Raw genomic sequence first — 10803 nt, forward strand, 5'->3', positions numbered from 1 at the left:
GGGACTCTATCGTGGCATGCTGAGGCCCTTGGGATGGCACCATGGGATAGGGGTTCTTGGTATGACACCCTGAGATCCTTGGCACAGCACCCTGATGTGGGGATTCTTGGTGTGGCACCCTGAGGTTACTGGGATGGCACTTTGGGGTTCCTGGCGCAGCACCCTGGGGTGGGGGTCCTTGCGATGGCACCCCGGGATCTCCGGGGTGGGAGTCCCTTGTCATGGCACTCGGAGGTCCTTGAGGTGGCACCGGGCTACACCTGCCCGTAGTGGTCGGTACTGGGCCACGCCGGGCAGCGCTCGGCGCTCCTCGTCCCGCCCCCTCCCCCAGACCACGCCTCCTTTAGGCCCCCTCCTTCCATTGGCCCTCAGTCGTGGCGTCACACATCTCCCGTCCCTCCCTTTTCCCCCCTGCCATGGGCCGGCTCTGGCGTTGAAGTTTGCGACTCCTGGCCCGGCAGGGGGCGGTAGGAGGGAGGAGGGGGGCGTGGCGGCGTCTCCGACGTCCTCTCTCATTGGTTACTTTGCCTCCGGTACTGCCTCCCGCGGGCGGTGATTGGCTGTGAGACTGAAGGGCCGGGAGGGCGTTTCCGGGGGGGGGGTGAGAAGGGAGGGAGGAGAGGGAGGGAAACAAGATGGCGGCGGTGGCGGCGGCGGGGTGAGGTGACGGCGGCGGGGTGAGGTGACGGCGGCGGCGATGATGTCCGGGGCAGAGGAGCGTGAGGCCGGTGGGGGCCCGGCCGCCCCCTCCGCTGCCCTCCCCGGTCCTGCAGCGATAGCAACGGGGGCTTCGGGTGAAGCGGGAGGAGCTGAAGAAGCGGCGGCTTCACTTCTCGGTGGGGCCCGGCCTCACGGTGAGGCGGGAGCCGATCCTGACGCTCCACCTAAGAAACGGTTAAGGGCAGCGGGAACCGGCTCAGGTGGACCTGAGGGGGCAGCGGGTAGCGTGAAGCTGGAGGAGCGGCTCTACTCCGTCTTGTGCTGCACCGTCTGCCTCGACCTGCCCAAGGCCTCGGTCTACCAGGTACGGCCGGGCCCCGCGGCACCTCCCCCCCCCCCACACACACCGGGGCCTTAGCGGCGGCTGCCACCACCCATCCCCTGGACTACCTCGTCCCTTCATCGGTCACTGATCCCAAGGGAGGGTCCTGACTTTCCAGGGCCCCTATGACGGTCACCGACACCCCGGCAGGATCTTACCGGCGGGCACCAACCCTCCCCCCCAAACCGGAGACCTTATCGGCGGCAGCCCATCCCCCCCGGGGGGTTCTCTGTCCCTTCATCAGTCACTGACACTTCTCTTGGTGCTACCTTTTCCCCTCATTAGACACCGACAACCCTCTCCAGAACCTCTTCGACCGACATTGACTCCACCTCAGGGCCTTACCCGCGGCCACTGAATCCCCCCGGGGCCTCTTCGTCCCCTCATCAGCCACCGAACCCCACCGCGGGGCATTCCCGGTGTGGACTGACCACTCCCCTGAGGGCCACCTCGTCCCCTTATCAACCACCAAAATCCCTTCCACCCCGGAGCCTTATCTGTGGTCATCGACACCGCCCCCTCCCACCCCCGGGAGGAAACTGGGGGTCCCCGTTTATCCCAGTGTCTCCCCTTCCCGGTTTATCCCAGTTTGTGCCACTCTAGGGAGGGGATTCCCCTACCCACAGTTGCCGGGGTGGGGGTGGGGGCGCGGGGAGGTTTAGCATCTGCTCCACCGGCAGCGCTCCCCCTCTTCCAGCAGCACCAGTTGGCCCTCCGTACTGGTAGCTTGGTGTTCCACTGGCAGAGCCCCCCCAGTCCCAGTCCTGGTATCTCAGTGCTCCACCAGCAGAGTTCCCCCCACTCCCAGCAGCACCAGTTGCCCCCCAGTGTCGGTGCCAGCACAACCACAAAGCTCAACCCTTCGGCGCTCTACCGACTTTCCCAGTCCCACCAGTACTGGTGCTGGCACAACTGGTGTGGGGGCCACACCCCTGCTCCATTTGGCGGGGGGGGGCCCCCTAAGATGGCCGCTGGTGTGGGGACGGTGAACCCTCCCCCCCACCCTCCCCCCCCGCCGCGGTGAGGGCTCGGCACCGAGCCGGGGCCGGCGCTGCCAAACCGGCTCCGGGTGGCCTTTGGCGTCGCCTCCTCCTCTTCCTCCCTCCCTCTCTCCTTTCCCCCGGCACTTGGCCCCCTCTAATTAGCGCTGACGAAGGGGTGATTAAAACCGGGAGCGGCCCGGCAGTGCTGGGAACTCACCGGGACCGTGCCGAGCTGGAATCCTGCAGGTTGTGTTTAGCTGGGCTTGAGCCCAGTGATGGATAATGGGACCAGTTTAACTCCTGGTGCTCATCCCAGTGGAGCTGGGATTGAGCCGGGTGATAGGACCAGCTGAACTCCCGGTGCTTATCCCAGCAGAGCCAGGGTTGCTCCTGGTGATGCCTCGGCGCCGGTTCTGTCGCCGGCATGGGGGCGGTCCCGGCCCCGCGTGGAGCTGGACCTGCGGCTGGTCCTGGCTGAGCGGATCCACGCTAATCCCCGCACCACGCTCCGGCTCTCCCCATCCCGTTGGAAGATTAAAGCTTTTCCCAGTAATCCCAACGGCTGGAATTCAGGGTGTGCCTCCCCCCCTGCCCTGCTCTGTCACGAGCTGCTGGGGGTGACACCGTTCCAACCTGGAGCACTCCAGCTCCCTGCTGGATTCCAGGGAAGGGTTTGCTCCCCTGGGCCGTGAATCCACTGGCAGGATCTTCTGGATCCATGCCTTAGATGGTCACAGTTTCCTCCTGCCCTTCTCTGGCCTCTCCCGGTGGATTTGGTGCTGCCTTCACCAGGATCACACACGGCCATGAGAGCGCCAAAGCTCTGGCAGCTTTGGTTGCTTGTGGAGCTGCTCAGTCCCTCTGGATTTTGGGATGGGGTCACCACATCCTAAACTCCATTTGGAGGTGATCTTGGCTCCACCAACCTTCTTGGTATCAGTGTGGCAGCCAGGGAACATCCAGCCTTTGGGATTTAGGGGGATACAGGGGAGTGGGGGACACATTTTCCCTCCTGTTTTGGTGGGATTCTCCTTGTTCCCTGCTACTGGATGCACTTGGGAAGCTCTTTCTGGGGCTGGTTTTGGTTGTGCCAAGTCCTTTGGTGGTGGAGAGAGCAGCGGGATGGGGTTGGCAGCAGGATGGAGATTCCAATGGGATGGCTGGAAAGGAAGAAGGGGGAGGTTGGGTTGAAGCTGGGATGAAGTAGACAAGGCCAAGGTGGGCTTGACTGGGGGCATCCATGTGTTGAGGTGGACCTCTGGAGCTTTGGTGGTGGAGGGAGCAGCAGGATGGGGATGGCAGCAGGATGGGGATGGCAGCAGGATAGGCATTCCCATGGGGTGGCTGGAAAGGGAGGTTGGGATGAAGCTGGGATGAGGTAGACAGGGTCAGGCTGGGCTCGAGCAGAGGGATCCCCGCGTCGAGGTGCGGTTTTGGCGAGAGCTCGGAAGCCGCGGCGCCTGCCTGCTGGCACCGCTGGGTCCAAAGCCGACCTTGGCAGGGTTGGGGTTGCGGCGGCGCCGGCTCCAACGGGTGTCTGTTCCCTCCTCTCCAGTGCACCAATGGGCACCTGATGTGCGCCGGGTGCTTCATCCACCTGCTGGCGGACGCGCGGCTGAAGGAGGAGCAGGCCACCTGCCCCAACTGCCGCTGCGAGATCAGCAAGAGCCTCTGCTGCCGCAACCTGGCCGTGGAGAAGGCTGTCAGTGAGCTGCCCTCCGAGTGCGGCTTCTGCATGCAGCAGTTCCCCAGGTCCCTGCTGGAGCGCCACCAGAAAGAGGAATGTCAGGACAGGTAAGAGAGCCTTGGGTGAGGGATCGGCGTTGCTGCTGGGGGTAGGGAGAGCAGGTGGCGCCGGGGACGTCTCTGCTGGGGTTTGTGTCGGGAGCCCACCGCTGAGGATAAATTGTGTTGAGGAGGCACCGCTGGGGCGACGCCGTGTCCTTCAGCACCACATCTCCACAGCTTGGAAACCCTTCCGGGGATGGGGACTCCACCACTGCCCTGGACACCCTGGGCCTGTGCTGGGCAAGCCTTGAGGGGCAGAAATTGTTCCTCATGGCCAACCTCAGCCTCCCTTGGTGTAACTTGAGGCTGTTTTCTCTTGGCTCAATGCCTGGGAGAAGAGACAAACCTCCACCTGCCTCCAGCCTCTTTTCAGGGGCTTGCAGAGAGCCAGAAGGTCTCCTCTCAGCCTCCTTTGCTCCAGACCAAACTCACTCAGTTTTCTCAGCTGCTCCTCACAAGTTCTCTGGACCCTCCCCCAGCTTTATTGCCCTTCTCTGGACACCTCCAGCCCATCAAGGTCCTTCTTGCAGTGAGTGGCCCAAAACTGACCTCAGGACTCCTGGGGATGGCCTCCCCATTCCAGGGGGACCATCCCTGCCCTGCTTCTGCTGGCCTCTTTCTGGCTCTCCAACTCCTTGACAGGAGGTTGGAGCCAGGTGGGGCTGAGATCTCTTGTGCCAGGTGTTAGGCCATGATGAACAAGCATCAGATTGCACCAGGGGAGGTTCAGGTTGGCCATGAGGAACAATTTGTGCCACTGAAGGTTGGCTAGGCCCAGCCCAGAGCAGTGGTGGAGTCCCCATCCCTGGAGGGGTTTCAGATCTGTGGAGGTGTGGTGCTGAGGCCCACAGTTTGGTGGTGCCCTGGTAGTGCCGGGTCTTGTGTTTGGACTCATGAGCTTGAAGGTCTCTCCCAACCAATTCCATGGTGAGGCCTTGTCCCAGGCTGCCCAGAGTGGTGGTAGATGTCCCATTGCTGGAACCGTTCTGTGTGAGGTTGGTTGGGGCTCTGAGCAACCTGCTCTAGTTGCAGATGTCCCTGCTGACTGCAGTGGGGTTGGATGAGATGACCTTTAAAGGTCCCTCCAACCCAAACCATTCCACGATTCTCTGATTTACTGGTTCCAAATTCACCAGGTGTAACCAGGTGGCACCAGGAGTAACCAAGGGACACAAGGAGTGAGTTTTGGCCCATCCCTACTGCCAGGACAACCAGATCCATGGTGGTTCCCTGGTGGTGTCATGATCTGGTGAACTTTGAGGGCCGTTTTCTCCTTCCCCAGGGTGACCCAGTGCAAATACAAGCGGATTGGGTGCCCCTGGCAAGGTCCTTACCATGAGCTGTCGGTGCATGAAGCCGAGTGCACCCACCCCACCAAAACTGGCAACGAGCTGATGGAGATCTTGGATGAGATGGACCAAACCAGGAAAAAGGAAATGCAGCTCTACAACAGCATCTTCAGCCTGCTCAGCTTCGAGAAGATCGGCTACACAGGTACCGCCACGCCACCGCTGCCCTCACCGGCCCCTCCACCCTTTCCCACCCTGCCAGAAGCCTGGCTTTGGGCTCACATGGTGGAGTCTGGGTTCCACCATGGGGATGGCTTGGGTTCCATCATGGTGAACCTCTGGTTGGAGGCCTCACTGAGGGTTCAAAACCAAAGCCGCTGTCTCACTTGTGGTGTTTTAGCTGTCACTGGCAAAGCACCGGTGCCACCTTCCTTTGCCAAAAGGTTTTACCAAACTCTTGTCCAGCTCAATATTGCTTGTGCCACAAGTGCTTGTGTTGTTGGCGTGGTGGTGGTTGTGGTGGTGCCATGGTGTTTGGCACAGTGGGTTTGGTGGCAGTTGAAGAATTGGTGCCATGGCAGTTGTATTGGTGCAGCCATAGTTGATGCCACCATGGTTGGTGGTGTTATGGTGGTTGTGTCGGTGTCATGGTGGTTTTCTTGGTGTCACCATGATTGGGGGCGTCGTGGTGGTGGCATTGGTGCCATGGTGGCTGCTGGTGGTGTTGGTGCTGTGGTGGTTTTCTTGGTGCTATCATGGTTAATGCCATGGTGGTTGCCTTGGTTCCATGGTGGTTGATGGTATCGTGGTGTTTGTGATGGTGATGTTGGTTTTGTCGGTGCCTTGGTGGTTGCACTGGTGGTGATGTCAGTGCTGCAGTGGTTATGGTGGTGCCATGATGTCTGGTGGTGCTGTGGTGGCTGTTGGCACCATGATTTGGCTGGTACGTGTGTGGAAAGCCCAGTTGGAGCTGTCAGGTAAACCAGAGCTCATCTCAGTACACCAAGGCTACAACCAGGCCTGGAACTGCCACCAGAGACTGGATTTGGCTCAAAATGCCAAACTGGTAGCAAATGGGGACTGGAGCTGGAAGAGTTTCCTTCTCTGCTCTGGGTGGAGGCACTGGGAGGGCACCACTGGGGTGCCAGGCTATGTCTGGCTCCGATATCGCTCTCACAGACGTGATCGGGGATCTGGTGACAGCAGCTCCAGCTGTTTGGTGGCTGGCTTGTGCCAGGCAGCTTGGCAGCACTCCAGACTCTTGAGTCCAGCATGCCAGGGCTCAGTACTCGTTAAACTGGGTACCTCAGTGCCCAGCTCCTTCCTGAACCCCTGTGGCACTGAACTGGGAAGCTCCAGGGCTGTGTCACCGGGCGTCGTGCCCTGTGGTGGCGCTTCACCCCTCTGCTTTGGAACCTGATACCAATAAATTCTGCCATGCCACCAAAACTCTGTCCTGTCTGTCTGTCCCATTGCGCTGTCAGGTACTGGCAAAGCCTTTTGGTAGCTGCTGGTGGTTGCTGGCACACCACAGGACACTGTAAAGCCTTTTGGCAACTGATGGTGGCTACCAGTCACAATCAATTGCTGGGAAAGCCTTTTGGTAGCTAGTGGTGGTTGCTGGCACACCACAGGACACTGGCACAGCCTTCTGGCAACTCGTGATGGTTGCTGGCACACCATAGGACACTAGAAAGCCTTTTGGCAGCTGGTGGTGGTTGCTGGCACGCTGCAGGTGACTGGTAAAACCTTTTGGCAGCCAGTGGCTGGGAGCTGCCCCTCTTGGCACCATCTCTCATGCCAGGTGGGTTGTGTCACCTCATTGAGTTGAGTCATGGTGCTTTGGAGTGGCAGCGCTGGGTGTTCAAGAAAAGCCTGGATGAGGCACTCAGTGCCATGGTCTGGTTGATTAGATAGAGTTGGGTGATCAGTTGGAACTTGATGATCTTGGAGGTCTCTTCCAACCTGGTTGATTCTGATCCTGAACTTCGGTGGTGCCGACAGTAAGAAGGGAGCTGCGTAAACATGAGGAGAGGTTCTTTTCCCTGTGAGGGTGATGGGGCCCTGGGACAGGCTGCCCAGGGGCGTTGTGGAGTCTCCCTCTCTGGAGACACTCAAACCCGCCTGGCTGCGTTCCTCTGTAATCTGGTACAGGTGCTCCTGCTCTGGCAAGGGGGGGTTGGACTGGACGAGCTTTCGAGGTCCCTTCCAGCCCCTGAGATTCTGTGATCCTCCTTGCCCGAATCTGCCCATTTTTGTGGTGTGTTGTTTCTCTTTCTCGTGTGTGTGTGTGTGTGTGTGTCTCGCGCTGCAGAGGCGCAGTTCCGCCCGTACCGCACCGACGACTTCATCACGCGGCTGTACTACGAGACGCCGCGGCTGACCGTCCTCAACCAGACCTGGGTGCTGAAGGCGCGGGTCAACGACTCGGAGCGCAACCCCAACCTCTCCTGCAAGCGCACCCTCTCCTTCCAGCTCATCCTCAAGAGCAAAGTCAACGCCCCCTTGGAATGTTCTTTCCTCCTCTTGGAAGGACCCTACGACGACGTCCAGATCCGCCCCGTCATCTACCATTTCATCTTCAGCAACGAGAGCAACGAGACCGACTACATGGCGCTGCCCATCGTCGATTCGGTGGAGTGTAACAAACTGCTGGCGGCCAAAAACATCAACCTCCGCCTTTTTATATTCCAAATCCAAAAATAGGACTCTGATAGAAACCCTCCTCCTCCCCCCCCGACATCCCCCCCACTCCCCCCCCGACCGGTGGATCCTCGCTCGGTCCCACAGGGATTGAGAGAAAAGGGGACGACCCTTTTAACAATGGAGGGAAATCTGCATGTGATGGTGATGGTGGCGGCTTCTCCTTCCAGTAACCAGCTGCTGGTGGTGACAAAAACATCGATTCTTGGTGGTGTTTATTCCAGATCTGAAAACAGGACTCGGAAATGACCCCTCCCACCACCAGATCCATCTTTGGTGTTACCAGGATTGATGGAAAAGGGGAAGAACCCCTCAGAATGGAGGGAAATCTGCATGTGATGGTGATGGCGGTGGCTTCTCCTTCCGGTAACCGACTGCTGGTGGTCAAAAAACATCAGTTCTGGGTGGTTTGTGTTCCAGATCGACACATGGGACTCAGAAATGACCCCTCCCACCATCAGATCCATCTTTGGTGTTACCAGGATTGATGGAAAAGGGGAAGAACCCCTCAGAGTGGAGGGAAATCTGCATGTGATGGTGATGGCGGTGGCTTCCCCTTCCAGTAACCAACTGCTGGTGGTCAAAACCATCAGTTTTTGGCTTTTTATATTCTGAATCCAAAATCAGGACCTTAAAGTGACACCCACCCCACCATTGGCTCCTCCTTTGACATCATCAGGATTGAGGGAAAAGGGGGTTAAAAACACCTCAAAAATGGAGGGAAATCTGCATGCGACAGCGGTAACCGCAGCTTCTCCTTCCAGTAACTAATGGATAGTGGTCAAAACCCATCAGTTTTTGGCTTTTTATATAATAAATCCAAAAAATAGGACTCAAAAATGACCTTCCCACTGTCAGATCCCCCCCCTTGGGTGCCGCCAGGACTGATGGAGAAGGGGGAAACCCCCTCAAAACGGAGAGAAATCTGCATGTTGTGATGATGGCGGCTTCTACTTCCACTAACCAACTGCTGGTGGTCAGAAAAGAAGAGTTTTGGTGGTTTTTTTTTTTCCTCCTATTTTATTCCAAATCTTAAAAACAGCAGTTGAAAACAGCCTCCTCTCCACCATTGGCTCCTCCCTCGGTGCCACCAGGATTGAGGGAAGAGAGGGGGAAAAAGAAACGCTTCAGAAATGGAGGGAAATCTGCATGCGACGGCGGTAACAGCGGCTTCTCCTTCCGGTAACTTAACTGATAGAGGCCAAAAACCATCAATTTTTGGCTTTTTATATAATAAATCTAAAAATAGGACTCAAAATTTAACCACCACCCCCCTCCCATGCTGTCCGGTCCTCCCTCGGTGCCGCCGGGATTGAGGGGTAAGTGGGGGTGGGGGGGGGGGTGGGGGGGAGAACCCCACTTAAAATCAAGAGGAATCTGCGTGGAACGGGGCAGCTTCTCCTTCCAGGAACCACCTGCTGGAGGCCAAAAAACCACCCATTTTTGGCTTTTTATATTTTAAACCCATAAGAACAGGACAAAACCCCCCCACTGCCAGACCCTCCCCCACCGCCTCAGCAGCACCACGACTGAGGGGAAGGGGGGAAGTCGCCTCAAACCTGGAGGGAAAGCTTCATGGGATAGCGGCAGCGGCGATGGTGGCTTCTCCCGGCGCGGTGACGGCACCGGGGAAGGGCTTGGGGGACCCTGGGGGGGGAGGCGGGGGTGTTGGGGCCAGCGGCTCCTGCGGGTGTTTTACTGTTAGAATAAAAGAAAATGGGGAATTTTCCAATTCTTTGGGGGTTTGGGAAGGCTTCGAAATGGCTGGGGGGGGGGGAGTGGGGGGTGGGGTGGGGGTGGGCAGAGAGCTGCGCTGGCAGCGGGAGAAAGCGTGGGGAAGGGGAGAGGTGAGCGCTGGGAATGGGGGTCTGGGCAGAACTGGGGGTGGTTAACCAAAAGTGGAGGGGTTGAAACCAAAAATTGGGATTTTATTTTACTTTTTTATGTGTAGCCCCCAGATTGGGGGGGGGGGGTTGCAGTCCCCAGGTGGGGAGGGGTTTAGATAAAGAGGTGAAATCAGGGAGGGGGGTGGGTTTAAAGGGGAATTGGAGGGGGAAGGGTTTTAAACCAGAGTTTGAAGGTTTGTGGGGGGTTTTAAATCAAAATTGGATTTTTATTAAAACAAAAAATGGGAAGTTTTGAAACCCCAAAATTGGAAGTTTTAGAACCAAAAGGGAAGGATTTATTCCCCCCCCCCCCCCAAATTTGGTGGGTTTTAACTAGAATTTGAGGGGGGGGTGTTTTACCAAAATTGAAAGGATTTTTGCCAGAATTCAAAGGAATTTAAATGAAAGTAGGTGGGTTTTAAACAGAAATGGCAGGGCTTGGAAGGTGGTTTTCCCCCAAATTGCATTCCCCCCCCCCCCAAGATTAGAGGGGTTTTGGGTTTTTCCTCAAAATTGGAGGTTGGGGGGTGTGTGTGTTTCCAAAAATTGGAGTTTTGTAGTTCCCTTCCCAAGTTTTGTTTGTTTGTTTTCTCCACAAATTGAAGTTTTTTTCCTCCTCCCACTCCCTCTTAAATGTTTTTGTTGTTTTGGGTTTTTTTTTCCCTCCAACTTGTGGTTTTAAAACTAGAATTGGAGGAATTTTAAGCAAAGCTGGGGTATTTTAACTGAAAATGGAAAGATCTTTAACTGAAATACCCAAATCTTGTGTAAAAGTCCCTGTTTTTTTCCATCAATTTTATTTTTCCCCACTACACTTTGATAGTTTTATTTTTTACCCAAAAGTTTGCCCCTTCTGAACCAAAATTGTGGAGTTTGTGTGAACCAAAAGGGAGGGTTTGGGGTGAATTTTTGGGTTTCCAAACTGTGAGGAGGGTGGTGGGTTTTTTTGTAACCCCAACTTGGATAATTTGTTTTCTTTGCTTTTGAGTTGGGTTTTGGTTTTTTTTTACGCCGAACTGCTGGTCCCTGGGGGGTACTGTGCTGGGTGCAAGGGCAGTTACTGGGTGCAGTGGGGCTGAGAGGGGAGCAGGATGCTGTGGGCGCTGGGAACT

General features: G+C 57.0%; 1 protein-coding gene across 1 annotated transcript; it reads left to right on the forward strand.

Moving 5' to 3' along the window:
- The first annotated feature begins 667 nt into the window (after positions 1–667).
- On the forward strand, positions 668–8796 carry ZFTRAF1 (zinc finger TRAF-type containing 1). The gene is made up of 4 exons (XM_054167494.1): positions 668–1024; positions 3581–3819; positions 5096–5307; positions 7417–8796. The coding sequence occupies exons 1-4, from the start codon at positions 698–700 to the stop codon at positions 7806–7808; spliced, it is 1170 nt and encodes a 389-aa protein (XP_054023469.1). The 5' UTR covers positions 668–697; the 3' UTR covers positions 7809–8796.
- The last annotated feature ends 2007 nt before the right edge of the window (positions 8797–10803 follow it).

Source organism: Dryobates pubescens, chromosome 14 (assembly GCF_014839835.1).
Source record: "Dryobates pubescens isolate bDryPub1 chromosome 14, bDryPub1.pri, whole genome shotgun sequence".
NCBI lineage: Eukaryota > Metazoa > Chordata > Aves > Piciformes > Picidae > Dryobates > Dryobates pubescens.